The 23,724-nt window shown below is 41.7% G+C and overlaps 1 protein-coding gene across 1 annotated transcript in view; it reads right to left on the bottom strand.

The window, feature by feature from the left end:
• The window catches only part of LOC140198725 (MAGUK p55 subfamily member 4-like), a 50,207-nt gene extending 28,254 nt beyond the window's left edge, over positions 1-21,953 (bottom strand). Inside the window, exons 1-8 of the mRNA XM_072259740.1 lie at positions 21,900-21,953; positions 20,179-20,256; positions 19,710-19,790; positions 17,454-17,585; positions 13,997-14,078; positions 13,162-13,247; positions 10,345-10,416; positions 2,492-2,688 (exon numbers count right to left, since the gene is read on the bottom strand). Coding sequence (XP_072115841.1) covers positions 2,492-2,688; positions 10,345-10,416; positions 13,162-13,247; positions 13,997-14,078; positions 17,454-17,585; positions 19,710-19,790; positions 20,179-20,256; positions 21,900-21,953 — 782 coding nt within the window. The remainder of the gene's footprint in view (positions 1-2,491; positions 2,689-10,344; positions 10,417-13,161; positions 13,248-13,996; positions 14,079-17,453; positions 17,586-19,709; positions 19,791-20,178; positions 20,257-21,899) is intronic.
• Between the last annotated feature and the right edge of the window lie 1,771 nt (positions 21,954-23,724).

Consider the following 23,724-nt stretch of genomic DNA (forward strand, 5'->3'; position numbering starts at 1 on the left):
AATTTCCCAGATTACTTTTCGATCCTTTTTTAAACAACGGAACAACATGAGCCACTCTCCAATCCTCCGGCACTTCACCTGTAGACAGCGACATTTTAAATATTTCTGCCAGGGCCCCCACAATTTCAGCACTAGTCTCCTTCAAGGTCCGAGGGAACACTCTGTCAGGTCCCGGGGATTTATCCACTTTAATTTTCCTCAAGACAGCAAGCACCTCCTCCTTTTCAATCTGTACAGTTTCCATGGTCTCACTACTTGATTCCCTCAATTCCATAGATTTCATGCCAGCTTCCTTAGTAAATACAGACGCAAAAAACCTATTTAAGATCTCCCCCATTTCCTTTAGTTCCGCACAAAGCTGACCACTCTGATCTTCAAGAGGACCAATTTTATCCCTTACAATCCTTTTGCTTTTAATATACTTGTAAAAGCTCTTTGGATTATCCTAATAGAGTACTAATAGAGTAGCTAATAGAGTAGCTTTCTATAACTTTTAGTCTGTGTCCAGTGCCTCCTTTGTTTGCAAATACCTCTTGCTGCTGAATCAGGAAAGGAAAAGGAACAAACGTTAAATTATTTGATTGCACTGGGTCCGTCATAGAACTCTGCAGATGCAGACTGGTCATCTCTTCTGGACTTGACCAGACCAGTGCTTGTTTTGGCAATGAAACTACAAAAAGAATAGCATCAAGACTACTTCAGGTAGTCACAGAAACTTGCCTCCTAACTACAGTACCTCTGGCTACCCCACTTCCTCTCCTTCAAGACCCTCCTAAAAGTAGTCTCTCTTAGGCAAGCCTCAACCTACCTTTGTTAATATGTCCTTTGCCTTGGCATCTACTTTTTGGGTGATTACTTCTACATAAAATAGTTTAGAATGTTAATTTAGACACTCGCAATAAAATAGAAAATGCTGAAAACAACCCAGGCTGATAATGGAAGGAAAAATGGAATTAACTTCAGTTCTGCTGCAAGTTCATGGACCTGCAGCATTAACTCTTGTCTTTCTCAACATATTAACTGAGTATTTCTGGCATTTTATGTTTAATATATTATTTCCAATATCAGCAGTTTTCCCTTCAGAGATATGAGCAGTGCAGTTGCCCCAACATTAATATCCTTCCTTTCCAACAGTGTGAAGTTCATACAATCCACCTGGTCAACATCAATGATAAAGAAAGATTGGCATTTGTGTTAGTGTCTTCTTTGTCCTCAGGATACCTTGAGTCCTGGCCCTGACAACTGACATGGACATTGACATTTATTGAGTAAACTGATAACACAATGTGATTCATGCTTTGGTGAATGGAGGAGAGAAGGATGTTCTAAATTCTTAACAGTGTTTCCAACTGCCTCGCTGACAACAAAATACTTTTGAAGTACAGTGAACTACTGTAGAAAACATACAGTTAATCTGCATGTAAGGGGGTTTTGTCTTTTATGTTACTGTGTAGGCTAATTAAAATGGCTTCTTTGTTATGTTATACTTGGGAATGCTTCTTTGTTATGTTAAATGCTGAGAAAGTCTTTCCCGCTAGCAGTTTGTGGAATCACGTTACTGATAAGAAGATGTTATGAACCAATTGCGATACTTGTTATGTTTTTGGTGTATCTGTAAGATATTGTATGCACGGGGTTTTGGGGCAGAAGGCGGGAGAGAGGGACAGAGGATGAACCAGGTGCTGTGAGTCCGCTAATGGGGTTGGACCCCGAGGAGGGTGTTCAGCGAGGAGAGGAGACGGAGACGGACTCGTGTGGAGCGTCTGGTCAACCACCGTTGTTGGTCCCAGGCGGCCGGTCGAGGTGGTCTGAGGGGTCACAGGGTGAAGAAGAAGGATCTTGAGCTCCAACTGTTTTGTGCACGAAGAGACTGAACTTTGATAAGTGTGGCACCTTTTATATTCCTTTTATATTTTATTTTTTATTAATTATATAGTTCCAGTAATATCTATAAACTGTAAATCATTTAATTGTATCTGGTGTATTGTCTGTTATTTGGGCGGGGTGAGGTACATCACACAGCATCCACACAAACTAATCACCCAGTTTGGCGGGGCCGAGGGCTGTTTCCCTAGACGACAGCAAGCCGAGCGACCCTGAGGGTGGCCGGGGGGGGGGGGGGGGCTACATGCACACAGAGAGTTCCTACTAATGACAGTTTAACAGATGATATTTTATTTGTGGCATTGATGGGGTAATAAATCTTATTCAGGACACAATAACTTGAAAGCAATACTGTGCAATCTATTCATGACCTGAAAGTGCAAATGGGTCCTTAGTTCATCTCCTGCCTTATAAACAACCAGCTCCTGCAATACTTTAATGAGAAGATTGGTCCCAGGACTCCACACCACTCACCATTTCACACTAGCCCTGCTGTTACATCTTGTGAATCATTACCTTTAGTGAGAGGATTGGTCCCAGGACTCCACACCACTCACCATTTCACACTAGCCCTGCCATTACATCTTGTGAATTGTTACATCTTTACCTTTTGAGCAAGCTGCTTGAAGGAATTAGACCTGCGCATCTCGAAAGGGTTGTGATGTTCTGGGCCTGCCACCAGAGCGTGTCATTCTGGTCAACAATCTGCAGAATGTCTCTTCTTTTGAAGGTCAAACCAGCTTCAGGACAAGGAATCGAGGAATCGTACCTTGGGCTGTAGTCCACCAGTGCTCTCACATAAATCTGCAGGAAGAGAGAAGTACCAAATAGTACCATGATGATTATACTGAGAAAAGAGCCTTAAAACAGAAGCAGAATGCACAGCAAGCCAGTCAGCAAATGAGAAGGATAAAGATGGATTCATATTTGTTCTAACTTTTAAACAAGACAAGACTATAGGATTCAAGTTGAATCAAAATAAATGCCAGAAGGATAAGAACGGAAACCACAAGGGCATCTGTTGATGTTTGGGATTTTAAGAAGCTGCAGAGAGAAGTAGTACTGAATAAGAAGAAAGGTCATCCCAAGTTACTATCCACTGCATGTGTTCTCTCAATAGAGTTTCCATCATAATTTCAGGGATAACCACTATTTCCATTCCCTCTTGCCTCATCTTGTTAACATTCTCCCCATCTGCTTCTCGCTTTTGACTCTTCCTTGAGTCACAGATAATGACCTGATCCATCAATCAGACAAACAATCTCCAGTTTGCAATGTTGGGATTTAAAGCAGTAGACGTGTCTGTGATCACCATCTCTGGCAGGGCATTCAAACATTGAAATGGATAAAAAGTTAGTGTTTGGAATAGAGTGGATTCCAGTTAACTGGGCAGTCACTTATTTGGAAAACTCTTAAAAAACAAAAACTAATTGAGAAAATAGCTGGGATTCACTAATTTATTTGGGATACTATGCCACTTAATTGGGACAGGAGACTGTTGCTGAACAGTTTCTAACTAGAGTAAGTCATGTACACTTGCGTGCTTAGTGCAAACAGTTTTTAAATAGCGCCAGTTGCATGTGTTTGTGTTCAAAAAACAATGATTCTGTTACTAATAGTTAGCGAGAAATAAACAGTAAGACAGTAAGCAGAAGTAATCAGTAACACAAGCCAGGAATGAAAATGAAATGATTTCACTACTTCAACAAGTAGTGAATTTGAAGATAGCAACAATCATCTTGGATGTTACAATGAAAATGAAGATTTGGAGGATGCATTCATTGGAAGCATTATTTAAAGGCAGTCCATTATCTGCACTAGGCGTCTGAGCAGATTTTGTTCATTTACAGTCAATCAAAAGAACACAGCAGCGTACATTGAATGAATTCTTCCATTGATAACAATTAGGAACTATTACAGTACCCATTTTTCTGGTACTGTAGTAGTATTGGTATGTTCTAATTTGATCTGTATTTCATTTAACATTAGTTTGTCTCTTTTATACTATTTTAACCACTGTAGCAGTTACATGAAAACAAACCAAAACTGCTGAGAGACTAAGCCAGGGCAATCGACACAGTATGGAGCGCTTCCAAATAATGAAATTCCAAACTGAAAAAGGCATGTTCGATCCTCTATTATGAAACCAGCAAAGATAAATGATCTTGTAGCAATAAAAAACTAAAAAATCAGCAATATAATTCTCTAAGTCTAATAGTGATATGAGCATTCAAATAGCATAACAAATGTTCTAACAGCATTTCAATTAACGATCTAGCTCGCGTTCCAATAACGTCCTAATTAGTGATCAACAAAATAAAGTCATTTCTTAGCTAACTCCCCCTCAACTAGTCTAACTGACTAACTAAGCATGAATATGTAACAATACTAATTTGCTTTTCCCCCACCCCAACCCATATGACAGATTCCCATAATAAATGCGCCACAAACTACACTGCGGACAGTTGGAGGTAGATATATAGTTCCAACGGACAGAAAATAGATACATGACTGCTATATCCAAGCCCCTTAATTATTATACTATAATATTTACAGCTACATGCTACAAAAATAGGACACATGAAAGGACAAACATTTTAACATTTATACAAATACCCTCTTTCTTATTTCTTCTTCCAGTCAAGTCTTGAAACAGTCATCTAAGCCAGGGGTTACCAGCACTTAGTCCAGAACAGAGTGATCTTTACCACCATTCGCTGTCAGGTCAGTAAATCAAGTCAAAGTCATGAAGCTTCTAGATTTGTAGCTCCTCAAACCTCTGCCTCCTGTAGAAGACAAATCTTCGTTATAGGTCGGCGCAGACAGCTGGTCTTGGGCTTGATGCGCACCTGCTGCACCAATCCTCTTCTGTCTGGAAAAACTTGAATGACTCCTCTCACGATCCATGTGCTGTGTTGTCAATGATAAACACAATGTCTCCTGGGAGGAAATTGTGTTTTGTACCTGCCTATTTCTGACAGGTTCATCTGGAAAGACCCTGTCCAGAGGTAGATCTGCCGTGCACTGGCATTCTGGAGCTGGTTGCAACTGTCGACAAACAACACACTTAGACAAGATTCTTCTTACAGCTGCCAGCACTGGGAATCCAGTATTTTTGGCACAATGAGGTCTGAGATATGAAGGTCCTTTGCCGTTATAACAGGATGTTTAGACTCTTCAGGCATGGCTACCCGACTAAACCGTCCACCACTCTCAAGACACTATCTTCAAGTACTGGAATGAGCTTGAAAACATGGCTGTTCCTTTACACTTTCTCCCCTTTGCAAACTTGAAAATTCATCTGGAAATTTTTTTCTTTGACAAAACCCAACGATCTCAATTTCATCCTTTCTGAGCTCCTCTACTGAGACAACCTCGGCCAATTTGACCCTTGGCCTTCTCAATCTCTCTCTCTCCAAACAATACCCTTTTTATTCTTCATCCAAGTCAAACTGAGCAAGAGCGATGTTCACTTGCTTCCTCTTCCAAGAGCAGGTCCTTAAACCTAAGAACCAGTCTACTGTCTTCCTCAAACAGGTCCAAGATGAGAAGTGATGGATTATACGTGTTACTGTGTCCACCTCCTCTTCAATCTGCATGGCGATTATTATAACATTCCTCCTGACTTCTGGATCAGAGGTTCTCTAGAACAAAGAGGATTCACAGACCATTCATTTTCAGGCTGAAGATGCTGAGGCCCTGATACCCATGTCTTATTCTTCAGGAATACTTTCACCTTCAACCCTCTAGAGGGCACATCTGCTGGGTTGCTTGATGTGTTTACATACCTCCATTGAGATGCTTGTGAGACCTTACGGATTTCTGACAGTCTGTTTGCGATGAAGGTTCTTGATACACCTCTGCACAGAAGTACTATCAGTCCAAAACACCGAGTCATGAAGCTGCATGTGCAACTCCTTCCTCCACAATGTGTCCATATGGTTTGCCATCGTAGCAGCAGTGAGCGCCATATGAGGGATGGAAACTGACTTCAGTGGAGCTACCCTAGATCTTCCCATGATAAAACCACTGTGCACCTGAGGGCATGTGTTGTGCAACTGCTCCATGGCCGGTTTTGCTTGTGACAGTAAAATGGTGTAACTCACAGGAGTAACTTCTCCAAAATCCAGGGATTTCAATCATCTAACAGCCTTGAAGTCTTCTGTCTTCTTCCAGCCAGCTTGTCCACTCATGAGTGGTATAGTGTCATCCCAGTCAAGCCCTGTTTTACATAGATCTTGTTGGACCTTAGCAGATAGCACCACCAGACTCAAGAATCCTAAAAGATCATAGATGGAGCTAACTGTGGAGAGGATCTCCCTTCTGGTCTATCTTGGGTCATGATCTTAAACTTGAAAGTATCAGACTGAATGTACCAGTACTCTCTCCACTGAATGCGTATCTTGATCCAAATCCAAATTTTTCATGTCTATTGCTCTTTGCTGCTCTGGTATCACAGTCAGCACACAATGTCTGTTGCTTATTTACTTTGTGAGTTGAAAGCTGCATCTAGCACAAATGGATACAAGATTGTGATAGAGAGACTCTGCATCTTCCTCAGAGGACACTGACACAAGGCAGTCACCAACATAGAAGCAATGAGAAACCTTATTGACTGTTTCGCAGCTAAACTGTTCTTTATTGCCTTCTGTGCATTTCCTTACAGCGAAGTTGGCACAGCTCAGTGATGAAGTTGTTTCAAAGAGATATACTACCATTCTAAAGTCCACCATATCTTGGCTGAGTTCACCTTTAGACCGTCAGAGAACGTTCTGCAGATCTGCATCTTCTGCTGGTACTTTAACCTGATGAAACATTGACTCAGTATCTGCCATGATCACCACTGGTTCTTTCTGAATCTGGTCGTGACTCCAATTAATGAGCTAGTAGGATCTGGTCCCTGTAAAAGCTGAGCATTGTGATATTCCCTGAAAAGTTGCTCCACAGTCAAACACAATATGAGGTTTCCCTTTTCTGGGGTGATAGGCACCAAGATGTGGAATATACCAGACTTTCCCATTACTGTGTTCCAGATCCTCTGCTGGCACTCTTTCGGCATAACCTTTGAAGGTGACATTCTTCATGAAAGTTGCGTAGTCAGTGTGAAATGACAAATCATTCTTGAAATTCTTCCTTAGATTCAGAGCACGCTGCTCAGCAACCTTCCTATTATTTGGCATGTTAATTTCTTTCTTTCTGAAAGCTAAACTAATCTGGTCATCACCATTCAGCAGTTTTGCAGAATGTGTAACCAGCTCCATGAATTTGTGATATTCCCTTGACAAACCAGGTTGTTCATCCTGACTGCATTCAGGGGAGTTTGCCTTAAACCACTGCTGACAAAGCACATCCAAGTTCAAAACTGAGATCCTTTTAACTGTCTGCTCTGGCTGTGTACAGTTTCAACCATCACCATTGTCTCCTTTCACAGTGGTCCATTCACAGTCCAACCCAACATTGTCCTGATTGCATAGGATCCATCATTAACAATGTGAAATACTTGTAATGGCTCCAATGCTTTAGACACATTTGTCCCTAAAGCAGCTCAATTTCTGAATCAATTCTGGCAAATGGACATGTTTCAGATGAGACCATCCCTGGAAATCCCTCTGTCATGGAATTATACTTTCCTGCTTATAGATGTTAGGTAGTTCACAATAGTTTTCACTATCTATGCCAGCCACTTCCAATCCTGAAACAAAGTAGCTACTCATGATCTTCTCTTGACCCATGGTGGGTAAGAGAATGTGGGTCCTTTTTCCTGGTGAGATTGAGCTTGATCATGAGGCCCACTGTGCAGAACATTGCCGTGCTTCCTTGATCTAGGAAAGCATAAGTAACCGCTATCTTGTTACCCTTCTTAGATTTCACTTGTACTTGTACTCCCTTTGAATACTTTCAATTGGATTAGCCTTAGCTTTTGCTTTAATTTCTCTTCTACAAGCCCCGATTCTGGGGTCATTGGCGCCAATTCCATGCTTTGATACGTTCATGTTACTTTCTCTAGTTGCACAACTTGCAATTAACTTGTTGTTCACCTGCAGAGATATTCGATTCAATAACCCTAGTCAACAAACTGGCTGTGCATTCACAGCACTTAAACCAGACCAAACAAACAACCTTCAATTCAAACATCAGCAACCGGAATTTTTCAGCACTTCAGTAAAACAAGGTGATGACCCCTGAGGGAAACACCACACAATTGAGCAATGGTCCCCAATGGATGAGCAGTGATGACCATTAAAAACTGTGTTCAGGCTAGAAACACACAGCATGAATCAACAAGGTCGCAGATAATCCCACCGTATGGTGCTCCTGTTTGTGACATGTTGTTCACAGTGGTGTGATTCCAATTTTGCCAGTGGGTCTGAGGAAATCCTTTGCCATAGACTGCTGTTCATTTGGTATAACTATCTTTTCTCATTGACAAAATGTAGCGGTTACTTGAAAACAAACCAACGCAGCTGGGAAATGAAACCAGGGTAATTGACACTGTATGACGCACTTCCAAATAACAGATTTCCAAATCAAGAAAGGTATGTTTGATCCTTCATTATGAAAACAGCAAAGATGAATAATCTTGTCACAGTAAAAAAACTAACAGAACTAAGTTAACAATATAGTGGTCTAACTTGTGGTCTAATAGTGATATTAGCATTCAAATAGTGTAACTAAGTGTTCTAATAGCATTCCAATTAGTGATCTAATTTTATAGGCATCTGTTAGTCTCATGAGACCATGGATTTGCGCCTTGGAAAGTTTCCAGGGCGCAGGCCTGGGCAAGGTTGTATGGAAGACCGGCAGTTGCCCATGCTGCAAGTCTCCCCTCTCCACGCCACCGATGTTGTCCAAGGGAAGGGCATTAGGACCCATACAGCTTGGCACCGGTGTCGCCGCAGAGCAATATGTCGTTAAGTGCCTTGCTCAAAGACACACATGCTGCCTCAGGCAAGGCTCGAACTAGCGACCTTCAGATCACTAGATGAATGCCTTAACCACTTGGCTATGCGCCAACACTGATCTAATTAGTGTACCAATAAAACCCCAATTAGTAATCAACCAAAAATCATTCCCCCAACTCTCTACCCCTGAACTAGACTAACTAAGCATGAATATGTATCTATACTAATTTGCTTCTATCACACCCCAACACCCATGTGCCAGATTACCATAATAAATGCGCCACAAAATACAATACAGGCAGAAAATAGATACATGGCTTCAACAGACAGAAAATAGATACATAGCTTCTACAACTATTTCCATGAAACTTTGACTAATTGGGGTAGCCACTTAATTGGGTCAAAATATACTGGTCTCGATGTGCCCCAATTAACCAAATCCATTGTAATTGAGGAAATTGTGTTTTAATGCCATGAATACGAGAATGTGATCACTGAACAATATTGAAGACAATTGATTCAGTAAAATTCAGTAAGAACATTTTGGCTCAAGAAAGCAAAATCTTGGTCGGGGCGGTACTTAAGGGGTATATTAAAGGAGGAAAAATTGATGAGAAGAGAAGAGAATCAGGTAGCAAACTCCGGAAGTTAGAGTCTTTACAACTCATGGTACAGCATCAAAAAGCTAGTGCCATAACCAATAGCGTTATTACAAAGACAAAAAGATGACCAAATATCTGGTTATTATGCTTAGTTTCCTGTTTATTCTTGAGTCTAGCTTCTAATCTCATAAACCTACTGTCACAAAGACTATCCACTTCAGAAACCCAGCTCTCACTCCTATCTCAATCTACCTGCAGAAGGAATCATGCCGCTGTTATCTTCTGTCTTAATAATTCCAAAACTCTCCTGGGCAGTCTCTCATTCTTTAGCTTTTGTAAACTCCAGTTTATACCATCACTGTTGTTTATGATCTTATTCACCTATACAGGGCATGATGCAGACTGATAGCCCTTTCCTCAAAGCAACTGGACATGAATACCCGTATCATCTAAAACTTTTCTATGAGAGAGTGAGCACTGTTGAAACCAGTTCAGAAGAATCTAGAGCACATTATAGCAGGATTGAATATGGAAAGTGATGGACTACAGGATGATGAAAGTAGGATCATGATGGGACAACAAGGTGGAATGAAAATGAGAAGAGGTTCAGTAGGAGAGAAATTGAGGTAGAATATTATATATATAGAGAGACAGAGCAAGAATTATGTGAGCAAAAGACATGCAAAGAGCTTACCAATGATGGTGAAGAAACCTCAGTAGAGAGGGTCAGACTTTGGAGTGCTATGAACAATGGAAAAATGGTGAAAGGAGGAGAAAGACTGATAAAAGTTTCCATGTGGTGGTTGCCAGGAGGGTAAATGGGAGAAGGTGACCAAAGACAGTGCTGTAGCTTAGCTCAAAGGTTACCTAAAGTCCCACTTCAACACCAAGCAAAGTCTTACATTAAATTTGTGTGTCTCTGGGGGGGGCAATGAGTAGGACATGAGCCTTACCACGTTTTGTGAGGCGTTTGCTGGTCGATGGGATGCTGGAATGAGTTTGAACATGATGCTGCCTTCGGACTTGCTCTATTTGAACAAATAATAGCTTAATTGTTATTTTTGTCAAAATATATTCACAGATAATATAACATGGTAGCAAAAACAATTTCTAATCAATTATAAAGTAATTATCAACTAGAAGTATCTCTATTCAGCTGCCTATTTACTAATCATGATCAGATTCAGGTCCCATCTCTCATCAGATGAAGCTTGAAAGGGAGACAGGACCATCCACATTCTCTCTCCTCTATGAAACCTTCATCCACCTTGTTCCCATCACTCAAGCTTCAGCTTCAAGTGCAAATGAAATTCTGATGACACCTATGTATGTCCTGTGAGTGCTGGGGTTATGTGGTCAAAAGACTAAGATCAGGAGAAGGCAGAAAGACGGCAGGATCTGAAAGAATAGGGTGGAATTGGGAGTGCAATTGGAAAGAGCAGAACCTAGCCCAGCCTCAGCCACAACTCCGCAAACATCCTCCCCTCCCACCCCATGATGAGTGGGGAACTTGAATTTCAAACACTTTGCTAGGTTTACACTTGAAACTTGGTAAATCACTTTACCAGCAGAAAGTGTTAACTGGGAATTAAAGCTTTCAGAGAAATGAGATGGAGAGGTGAGTACATCTGAACTTCCATGAGAGAAGGTTCTATCAGGATTGTGACTTCATAGCAGCAGATTGGACCTTAACACAAAACTAGGGCCCTCTTTCTCCACCCGATCCTGTGCATCTTAGATCTCGCTTTGATAAAGTGTTTCATGTCCTGAAAATTATGAAGAAACTAACCTCACCACTCTCCATAATCACGACCCCCCCAACACCCATCTGAAGATCAGTTTTTCTCTTTCATTCCTGGAAGTGCTGACTCTCACTTAAATGTTGTCTTTGACTCATTTTTATTTGGATTCTTTCCCTTTCTACCTCTCACAGGGGCAGAATTCCTGGAGGACCTTGTTCTCAGTGAGGAGAAAATCCTCCTTTACTCATGATGCTTATTTTCTTTGGGGGAGGGTAGGGGACAGTGGCAGAGCTGCCTCACTGCTCCCGTGACCTGGGTTTGATCCTTTCTTCTGGTGCTGTCCATGTTAAATTTGCATGTTCTCCCTGTGACCACTTGGGTTTTCTCCGGGTGCTCCTTCTTCCACCAACATCCCAAAGACAGGTAGATTGATAGGACAGTAAATTGTCCCCAGTGTATAGTGATAGAATCTAGAGGGGTTGATAGGAATGCATGAAGAACAAAATGGGATCAGGGCAGAATTAGTGTAATGGGTCAGTGTGGTCTTACTGAGTCAAAGGACCTGCTTCTGTGCTCTGACTCTACAGAAGTGCAGGCTTTCACTCATATTGGACGCATTTCCGGGAAATGCTGCCTCTTAGGAGAAACAGTTCCTTATCTCTTCAAGGTACCGATGCTCACCAGAAAACAGTTCATTTCTTCCCAGGGAAAACAAATTCTTTCTTTTCTGAAGACTGGTCCCCACTGGTTATAGCTTCCTACCTGACTCAGAAATGCAGTTAAACCTTATGATAGGGTTTTTTCCTGAAGCCAGTGACTGATCTGGATGGCGGAGTGGAGATACGTCTCTACCAAAGGAACTGTAAGGCACTCCTGCCCTCAACAAGCCTGCAGGTCAACCTTGGGCAAGATGTAGTGCCTGATTAGCCCCCCACCCCCCACCATGATCAGGGTCACATGAACCATGGGAACAGTGGTGGGTGGTCGTATGAGCAGCTGGTGCATATCACAAGTCCCACTTATGTGACCACTGACAGGCTATGAAGGCCATGATGAGCCATCCAATCTCAGTCAGAATGGGAAACACAACAGAGCAAAATTCTGATAATCTGCTATCCAACTATTCAGACATTCCAATGGTTCAGCACCTGGCTTGCTAAGTAATATTTATTGCATTCCTTTTCTGTGCACCGAGGCCCCAGTTCCCACACCACTATTCCTCCCACTGGGGCTGGGTTCCCATGCTCTCCTTTAGCCTAATCTGCACTGGACATCCAATGTCCAGGAAGTTCACTCTCCAGCAGCTCCAATGTATTGAGTGGGGCAGGTCATTGGAGCTTTCCTGTGGCAACTGGCCTTAGGATGGCTCTTGACGATCAAGCAGTGAACCCACTGGAATGTGCGTGGATCCTTTGCAAATCCAGACAGAACTCAAGGACCAGTGTCCATAACACCATAAGACATAGGAGCAGAATCAGCCCATTCAGTCCATTGAGTCTGTGCTGCTATTCCAACATGGCTGATTTATTATCCTTCTCAACCCCATTCTCCTGCCTTCTCCCTGTAACCATTGATGCCTTGACTAATAAAGAATCTATTAATCTGCACTTTAAATATACCCAATGACTTGGCTTCCACAACCACCTGTGGCAATGAACTCCAGAGATTCACCACCCTCTGGCTAAAGAAATTCCTCTTCATCTGTTCTAAATGGATGTGTTTATATTTTGAGGCTGTGCTCTCTGGCCCTAGATTTCCCCACTATAGGAAACATCCTCTCCATGTTCACTCTGTCTAGGCCTCTTGATAACTGATAGGTTTCAATGAGATCCCCCCTCATTCTACACCCAGTGAGTACAAGACCTGAGCCGTCAATCAGCAGTCAAGTATAATACTGGAAGATAGTCAGCAACTACAGAGAGCAGCTCGGGTAGGGGGGGTCACTGTTGGAGAGGGTTAAATACTGGAGCCAGGAAGGATAGCAGTGACTACAGAGGGACAGCTGCCATTGCACTGATAGAAAGTCCCTACCAGGAGCTTGATGATGTGTTCAGGATCAAGACCCGCTACTGGTATTCCATTTACCTCGACTAGTTTGTCCCCAGCGAACAACAACCCTGAAATAAGAGAGAGACGAGGTATCCATTAATATATTAGTGCTGTACAAATGTCTAGGGAAATGTCTGTTTACCTTTTGCTCCCTACTTTCCCAGACAGCAATAGGAGAACATCAGGAATCTCAGCCATCTGCAATCTGTGCAAGAGTCAAGCAAGTGACTGATTCTCACTGGAACACTTTTCCTTACTTTTCCGGTTCTAACAAAAAGTCTTCATCCTGAAACTCTTTTTGTCTTTCCACAAATTCTGCCTGCCCTGATGAGTGTTTCCAGTATTTTCTATTTTCATTTCAGACTGCCAGCATCTGCAGTTCTTTGGACAATCCCATGAAGACGCACGCATACCTTGGGAATAAGTGAGTGTTCATCTTTGATCTGGAGAAAGTGAGTGGAGTTGAAGAAGTTGTTCAATGTAGGAATGAGCTCAGCCAGCTGAATGAGGGTGGCGGTGGAGGAGAATGTTTGGGTCTCTGTCCAAGAAAGAAGCAGAGGCCCTTCAGACGATAGTGATTTGGGATGGAGATAGAGAAGCACTGTACATCCTTAATGAAGACAGGCCTAGTGTCACAGATGAAAGGAGGAAGGAACTGGACAAAAGGAGAAAAGATGGAAGGAACAAATTTAGTGGGCAACAGTAGGTAGGAACTGTGGGTCTGCCTAACAGTCTTGCTTGTGGACCTTGGAAGGGAGGTAGATGTAGACTGTGCAAGGTTGAAACCTGTGCTTATTTCCTTTTGAGACGTACTCACCGCTGCGGTCGGCAAGACCACCACAGATCACTCGAGCTATCACTATGGCGCCAGTCACCTCATGACGTTTGATTGTAGCACCCTATGTACAGAGAACCAAGGCACATTAAATACATGTTGCAGATCCTTCTCAGTTTCATGGCAGCTATTTAAAGCAGCATTGTCCTTGTTTGTGTGCACAATATGGGAAAACAGGTCACTTATGCAGCCTGAAAACACAATTAATTAAAGTCTCAATGTTATTCACTGTATAATCTTTTCTGCTGTCACCTGCTGTGCAGTTCTTAGATATACCAGGGAATTAATGGGCATACAGCCAAATATGTTCATCTGTATAAGTAACCAACTCACTTCTGATATCAAACCATGTTTATAACCACAGCATGTAAACAATCCACTTGTACAACCCACCTACAAACACCAGTGGTGTTTAAGTGACAGGACATCTGTTTGCAGTGGAGTTCCTCAAGATTCATTGCCAGATCCTGTGCTTTTCATCATATGTATCAATGACTTAATCTTAAAAGAAGAGGATATATGAAACAGACTGAGAATGATACAGAATTTGGCCATGTGGTTGAAAGTGAGGAGGAGAGTTTTAGGGCTTTGGAATCCATGTCAATGGACACAAAATGGCAAGTGGAATTCATTCAGGGGAATCATGAACGAATGTATCCAGGGAGTACAAACAAGGCATGAGAATAGAGTGATAGAAAACTACAGCACAGGTAAAGGCCCTTCACCTATCCAGTCCATACTGAACCATTTAAATTACCTACTCCCACCGACCTGCACCTAGACTATAGCCCTCCATTCCCCTCCCATCCCTGCACTTATCCAATCCTCTCCTGAATGTCGAAATCAAAATCGCATCCACCACTTGTGCTGGCAGCTCATTCCACAATCTCACCACTCTCTCAGTGAAGAGGCTTCCCCTCATGTTCCCCTTAAATATTTCACCTTTCACCCTTAACCCATGACTTCTAATTGTAGTCTCACTCAACCTCAGTGGAAAAAGCCTGCTTGCATTTACCTTATCTATACCACTCATATTTTGTATACCTCTATCTAATCTTCCCTCAATCTTCTAAACTCTAGGGAATAAAATTCTAATCTATTCAATTTTTCCTTATAACTCAGGTCCTCCAGTTCCAGCAATATTCTTGTAAATTTTCTCTGTACTGTTTCAATCTTATTTACATCTTTCCTGTAGGTAGGTGACCAAAACTGCATACAGTACACCAAATTAGGCCTCTTATACAACTTCAACATAACATACCAATTCCTATATTCAATTTTTTGATTTATGAAGGCCAATGTACCAAAAGCGTTCATTAGATAGACAGATAGATAGATAGATATACTTTATTGATCCCGAGGGAAACCGGGTTTCGTTACAGCTGCACCAATAGAGCATGAATATAGCAATACAAAAACCACAAACAATCAAACAACAAAATGCAAACTATGCCAGATGGAAAATAAGTCCAGGACCAGTCTATTGGCTCAGGGTGTCTGACCCTCCACGGGAGGAGCTGCAAGTTTGATGGCCACAGGCAGGAACAACCTCTCATGCCGCCCAGTGTTGTATCTCGTGTCCTTATCTACCTGTGACACCACTTTCAATGAATTATGGACCTGTATTCCCAGATCCTTTAGTTCTACTGCACTCCTCAGTGCTTGACTGCTCACTGTGAAAGACCTACTCTGCTTGATCCTTCCAAACTGCAATACCTCACGTTTATCTGCATTAAACTCCATTTTGCAGCCCATTTTTCCAGCTGGTTCAGACCATTCTATAAGCCTTGATAATCTTCCTCGCTCTCTACTACAACCCCAATCGTGGTGTCAAATTTGCTGATCCAGTTAATCACATTATCATCTAGATCATTGATATAGATGACAAACAACAAAGGACCCAACACTGATCCCTGTGCACTCCACTAGTCACAGGCCTCCAGTCAGAGGCAACCATCTGCTACCACTCACTGACATCTCCCGCAAAGCCAATGTCTAATCCAGTTTACTACCACATCTTGAATGCCAAGCAACTGAATCTTCTTGGCCAACCTCCCATGAAGGACCTTATCAAATGCCTTGCTAAAATCCATGTAAACAACATCCACTGCCTTGTCTTAATATACACAGATAGCTGAAGATAGCAGAACAGGTGGGCAAGGTGCTAAGAAGGCAATTAGGATACATTTCATTATTGGCTCAGACGTTGAACATTAAAGCAAAGATGTCATGGTACTACAATATAAAAATACATGTTAGAAAGCAGTAAGAGAACCACATCTCTCTTCCTCCCCCCACTACTCCCCCCCCAAGCCTTCTTCCCTTCCCTTATTCTAAGGCTCTACCCTTCTCTCTCTCGATCTCATTTTCAGCCTCAGTTACAGTCACAACCGTTCTCTCAGTCTCTACAACAGTGCAATTAACTAATAAGTGATGAAAGTGGTCACGTAGGTGCAGGATGTTGGTAGCTGTGGGAAGTTTAGTATGATGAGAGACTAGCCGTTACCGTTAGCTAGAGGAGGCTGAGGAGAGGTTTAATCAGGGTAAGTAGATTGAAGAAGCCCAAACGCGGTGACCAGGAAGGAAGTATTTCCCTCAACAGAGTTCGCTGACTAGGTGGCAAGGGTGAGAGTGAAACTGAGCACACGTTTTTCATCAAACGATGGTAGGAGTCTGGAGCTCACTTGTTGGCAGGGTGTGGAGGCAGAAAGCTTTTTCATAGCTAAAAAAAAATCTGTACAAGGGCTTCATCTGTAACCAATAAGGATATAACTGGAATGTGGATTAGTCTCAAAGATCCCTTTTTGCCCAGCATGGACACAGTGGAGTATGCAGAGTATGGAATGGACTCCTTTCATACTATATTTTGCTGTGATTCTCAGATCAAAGTACCCAACCCATGCATGTGTAGAGCTCATATGCCTGAAGTTGAGAGGGGTGAGGGATGAAGTTACAACATCTAAGGGGCACCTGGACAGGCATTTGAATGAACAAGACATTGTGGAATATTGTTGATGCATGCAAATTGGATTATTATGGTTAGGTACAATGGGTAGTATAGACACAATGGGCCAAAGGGCCTGTTTCTATGCTGTACGGCTCCATGAAGGCTGACGGTCTTAAAAATGGAAAGGTCGAGACTGACAGAGCGAGAGAGTGAAAGCTGAGAGAAACAGACCCTGAGAGGTGAGTGAGAGAGGGAGGTTGAAGAGGAAAACATTCAAAGTAAAGACTGAGAGAAAGAGAGAGAGATTGAGGGAGTGACTGAAAAAGGGACCGAGAAGTCAAGGGAGGATAGAAGCTGTAGAGTGAGAGGGAGGAAGGCTAGGAGTGAGGGGGAAGAATACAATGAGAGATGTTTTCAGTTTGAGCAAGTTTTAAAATAAGGGAAACTGAGTGAATTACAGCCTGACAACAGACTTTCATCACCTGTCCTTACCAAAGGGTGGTTGTTTTTCACCAGGCACACTATCCGCAAGGCTTCCTCATCTTCAGGGATGTCATCTGGCAGCGGCGGCAACAGAGGTTCATAGTCTTTCTGAGCCACAGCGTCGTGAGCAGACAGCAAGGCCTGTCATTCAATCAAACCTTCAGTTGTTACACTTCGCAGGAAATGATAACGAGATGACTTCATTTAAGTTCTTCAGTATGTCATTTTGTCCGTATACCGGACTCTGTGTGTGTGTGTGTGTGTGTGTGTGTGTCCGTCCTTGCACTATATGTACATCCTTCTGTGCACGTAAAAGGCCCTAATGCACATATATTTCGATATGCATTGTCATACATTCATGTGGAATTAGATCATCTTGTACATTCCTCATATCTATGTTTATGCCCATATACTAATTTGTAGTAGCCAGGTTTTATCTACACCAATATGCACCTTGCATGTATGTATGTAAATTTGTCCGCACACCTTACCTGCACTCACACGTCCTTTTTTTGTATGTTTTATTGTACGGTTTAAGTTCTTGTAAAAGGAAAGGAACAATCATTTTCCCTTGTAAGGGGGTCCATCACATCTGAGTTAGAGCTCAACTTCTGCCTGATTACTGAAACCATACGACTAAAGAAGTGTGTTAATTTGGGCTGGGATCAGGAAGCCTTGTTGGCATTTCTACAGGCACACTGTGCAATCACGGCTCAAGAAACTCAGCTGGGAATCACGAACAGGGTGTGCAGTTGTGACTGAAAACGCAGCTTTAAGTCTCTGCGGGTACAGTCTCAGGATGTAGTGCCACTGGCACTGATTACCACCTCTGGTTTCCATGAGAAATGGTATTTAGGTTTCTCTTTGAACAACTGGCAGATTGTTGTGACACTAAAATCACAAGTTGATCATTCTGAGAGGGGGTAGGAAGGTTTCTCTTGCTGAAGAGCTTTCATGAACTAGACGGGCTTTTAAGCCACTCTGACAATCTAACATCAATTTCTAAATCCACAGTGGATACCAAAAGAAGATGTGGAATACATAAACCCGAGAATCAAAAGGATAATAAATTATCAGGAGAGAAGGGACAGAAATAGAAAATGTATTCAATATCTAGTAAATGAAAGCATAAACTTTACTAAAAGTGAAAGCAATAATTCTACAGTACAGGAAAAATTGAGTTATTCAGATTTGGGAGTGTGGGCTCATTACACATCAAAAAAAAGAAGCCAAAGTGGATAAGGCATTAAAAAAGAACTGATGGAACTGTAAGCTTAATGAAGGAAGCAGGGAATGTGAAAGCATGATGCATTCACAAATGGAGGATTATCTGCAGCTTTGACTTACACACTACAAGATATTGAGGCAATAGAGAGGCCACAGTTACACTTGCTGGCAGATGTCATGAAGGAACTGAAAATATGTGATAGTTTTGTTAGGCATCAATAATTTTAGAAGCAGTGAAACTAAAGCCTAGAATATAAAAGCAAGGAGATTTTGTTGAATCTTTTTGAAACAGTTGTCTGGCTGCGTTTAGATATTTGCATCCAATTTGATCACTGAACCCCCAAGAGAGGATGCAGATGATGCTGATAATGAGGATCTTCAATAAGTAACCGAGGTGGAGAAATACAGCTGTTTACCTTACATCAAAAGAACAAAGAGAGGTGATTTGATAAATGAGGATCTTGATAAGTTGAATAAAGAAAATCTCCTTCCAAAGCCAGAAGGTTCAAAAAACAGAGGACAGCAATCTGGGGCCAAAGATCTTGGACTGATGTAAATAAGAACTTTTCTTCACAGCAGACAGACATGATCTGCAAGTCCTCGCCTAAGAAAGAGGACAGAAACTAATTGACTGTCACTCTCAATGGGGAATTGTACAAATCCTTGAGAAGACATTTCAGGACCATGTGGAAAGGGTGTGGGAGTGGTGTGATTGATGACTGTTATAGAGAGCTGGTGCATGCTTACTGGGGTGAAAGGTTTCCAGTAACATTTCTGTAAGTTTTCTGAACCTGAGCCAGTTTGTTTCACCATGATTGTGTATCCTGTGAATGTGAGCTTACAGAGTGAATGAACTTACAGTAATAACATGGCACTGTATGTGAAACATCAGTTTGCATTCATGTATGTGTTTGAGCAGATGTAAAGAATTAAAACACTTACAACCTTGGAAGAGATGGTAAGCATTATAGGTAATCCAAGCTGATTTGAGCTATAAGTAAAACACAGCAACAGTAGCTCAGAACCACCCATACCTACCCGGAAATCAGGTTTTCTCAGGAGCCAATGTAGTTCTCGAAGGTCCATGGACCGGGAACCATCTTTAAGTATCTCTGTCACCTGTAGGGAAGCAGACCACACTGACACATGCAGATCCCAAATGGGCCCACATCCCTCCCATCTTCCCTACACATGTAAGCACTCAATAAAGAAATCACGCACCCCACACACACACACACACACACACACACACACACACACACGCACACACGCCATGCACACACACACGCACGCACTCACTCACTCACACACACTCACTCACACACACACACGCACACACACACACACACACGCACGCACACACACGCACACGCACATGTGCACACACACAGATATATATTTATGTACTCAGAGTTAAAGTGACCATTGTGCATCATGATCTTCGGTATGTGTGCAAGATGTAGGATAAGGTGAAGCCCATTCTGAACCTCAAATATTCTTTCCTCACCTCACGACAAAGAACAGATGCTTGTGGCATGACTGGCAGTGGTCTCTTCCATTGGTACTGATGCAAAGACTCATAGATCTGAAAATGCAAACCAGTAAATATCATATGAATATTTTATTTCATAATGAACTAGAAGACTCAAGTCATATTGTTTTAAGTTATAGAGGATATCAACTGTTCCCCAATATCTCTCTTATTTATCCTTTTTCAACAGTGATAAGGCCATATGAGATACATTTTATCCTATCCTTGAAATGTCTGGACATTAAAACTCTGAAGATTGAAATAAAGATGAAAAGAAAATTATATTAACACTATCTCAGGTTACCCCAGAGATTACTGACTCAGAGATAAAACTGTTACTACTGAGCTGTGACTGATGACTTCAATTTTAAAAGAGGCTGTAACTCTACAGCTCTGACAGAGAAAGGCTGACTAAAACATTAGCTCTCTTTCTCTTTCCACGCATTCTGTTCAATCTGTTGAGTGTTATTCGTTTTTATTTAAATGTCTTAACCAGTCTCGAGCGAGAAACATACTGATATAAATGTAAGTATATATATTAAGTTTGATATCAGGACATGGATTCATTGAAAGCACTTTAGAATTGGCAACAGTTGTACACTTTCAATGTTTAAGCTATCACATTGTGTAACCTTGGGAATATTATAGGGCAATTTCAGATACCCAAATACTTCTGTAAACATTTTAAGATTTACTTCTTCAGTTGCCATTAATTTTTCCCCAGTAGCTGAAACTTATAATATGCAAAATGAGGAGTAACTTTGAGTAATTTCACAATCGCATGATTAACTACATCCTCTGAATGAACAATTGGATTGAATAGGAATTGGATATTGGCCAGAAAGAACTGCAGTCTACAAATCAGTGAATTCAAATTGATCAAGGGCAGTGGAATCACACAGACCAATTGCCTTTGCTCTTGCCATGAGGTTGAAGGTATTTTATGAAGCGACTCTCTGTCCTCCATTTTGTGAGCTCGTTGCTTGGCTTGATCAGTGTTTTAAAGCAGACACAGTGATGCCTCAGGTAATCTGCTGGACCAGGGATCATTTACATATAAGAAGTTATTTGCGAGGTATTCTTTGGTTGAATATAGCATGCAGGTTTGTGACTGTTGGAGTCTGTGCCTGCCCTGAGAGATTCGAGTTGGTTAATAAAGAGAACAAAGAGCCATAACTGACCAGTTGTCTCTTCTGGATCAGAGCGAACAAGAAGTTATTGAAAGTCAGTCAAATGACCTATTGCCAAGAATACTGAAAGGATCCATTTCAACTGGTAGGGAATGGATATAAAAGCAGAGTTTTCAGATACAAGATAGCGATGACCCTCTGGAGATTCACCATCGTGGATGTGAGGTGCCCTACGAACGTGAAGATTCAAACTGGGACCATGAGGAACACGTGGCCAGTGGAGACTCTTTTTAACTGTATCAATTTTTCTATTCTTTGACTGTTCATGGAAGGTCAGGAAAATTTAGCAGGTGTGCACTTAGGTTGTGTATGTACACAAGTTGTTCCGTTGAGACAATAATGGTACTTGTCAGTAATTACAGACTCTCACCAGGGTTATTCTTGTAACAGCATCATTAACTGTTCGGTAAGGGTGTTGGCCAGAAGTTGGGCTTAGGCAAATCAGACTTACTTACTGGCGCAGCCTTAAAGCGTTTTCCAGCTGTGATCATTAAATGTGCTTATTACCTTCATTAATGACTGCAGCCACCTTGTATTAAGCAATCCGTGCAGGACATCCATCTGTTACTAATGCCCACGGATGAGGTTCCTCAGCTGTGGTTTCCAGGAGTGAGAATAACCTGAATTAGAAGAAGTTAAGATATAGTAAGACAGAGAATAATTGGCACCTTGTGCATTGCTCTAGCTACCATCCTCTTCCATTTGATTAGATTTTCCCTTTGCTTTGCAACATCCCTACTGGAGAACTCTAATTTCATAAAGATAATCAAAAAAACCTGCTGGAAATATGAAGTTAAGAAGGGAAATTCTAGAAATATTCGTCAGGTCGGGGAATATCAGGTCAATGAAAAGAGGGACATAACTTTTTCAGTTTACATTTGAGATGAAACAGTATTTCTTCGCACGTTTGGGAGAGGAAGCAAAATGCCTCGGTGTCGACTTGAGAAAGTATAACGAAAGTACATTGAGTTCTCCCGTGAACACCCTCAGTACGTATCTGAGTAGGACTGTCATTTACCAGCTCTTTCCCTGATGCAGATTATTTATTTTTATAACCTCTAAATTAATCTTCATTTTAAGTGCAATTTAAACTTACCTGTCAATCACAGTGTGACAGAGGAGGCTGATGAGAAATTATTGGCGGTAAACAAATGTAATGGCAGAAACCGCTCCCAAGCAAAGCAGCAGGTGCCTGTGGGCAAAATGAAGGTTTCCCCTTCTCTAGTGTGAACCCCATTTCCATTCCATCAGCTGATCTAAAATCAATCGACTCAGTGCAATTCCAGCATTGTTCTTGCTTGTAGTAGCCCACAATAAGTGTACAGACAACTCTTGTGTTTATAGCTGTTTAGCTAATGAAGTCCCCCTCACTGACTTCACAAATCGCTACCTAAACGTTAGAAATATGGAATAAACATCACTCTTACAGAACTTGAAAAGTAAGTGAATAAAAACATTGTTTTCAATTTGCAAACATGGATGTCATACATGAGGGAAGATCACAGTACAGGTTATTTTCTAAGAGCACAACCCTCCTGTAATGTTGGGCTTGTGTTCTTAGAATATATGTTAAATGCGTGCCTGGATGCATATCTGCATTTGGTTCACAATGGATCAGGAGTTTGACACTTGAAGGGCCTCTGAGGGCAATGTCACATTATTAAATCTCACGAGGTCTCAGTCAATGAACAGTTCCCACTCATGTCATTTTAATGTATTTCATATCTCCTTATAACCTGGAAGGAGACCATTCAGCCCACCCAGTCCTGGTTAGCTTCACTTCACACATTCAGGCAGGTCCTTCCTCACCAAAGCACTGTTAGAGACGCCAATCTTTTTGTATGGACCGTTACTCTGCTGATCTGCCTGCATTCTCAGATGGATGTAAAAGTTTCTACTTATTCCTCCAAAGTGGTCTTCTGTTGCACTGGTCAATACTTACCCTTCAGTCAATGTCATTAAAGCTGATAACCTGAATGAAACAACTTAACCCTTTATCTAACTGTTTAACGGGTCCTCAGTGAAGACCAAACTCACTACTCAGTAAATGAACAACGGTGCTTTGGAAGTGATCTGGAGAAATAAACGATGAGTTCCATTTGAAACTCAGATTGCCCCTAGTAATTTGCTTACCACCACTGAGATGGCTCCTTTCCATTACTTGACATCCATTGTGGGCAAAGTCAGGTTCAGATTTATCTACCACATACATCAAAACATTCAGTGACACAGAAACCAGTCATAAGTTCTGCTCAATGCTGGATGTGCTCTAATCTCTCTGTAGTTCATCCACCGGACAAATTCGCAGCTTCACATACTTTATACTTTATTG

The sequence above is a fragment of the Mobula birostris genome, chromosome 6 (genome assembly GCF_030028105.1).
Source record: "Mobula birostris isolate sMobBir1 chromosome 6, sMobBir1.hap1, whole genome shotgun sequence".
NCBI classification, from domain to species: domain Eukaryota; kingdom Metazoa; phylum Chordata; class Chondrichthyes; order Myliobatiformes; family Myliobatidae; genus Mobula; species Mobula birostris.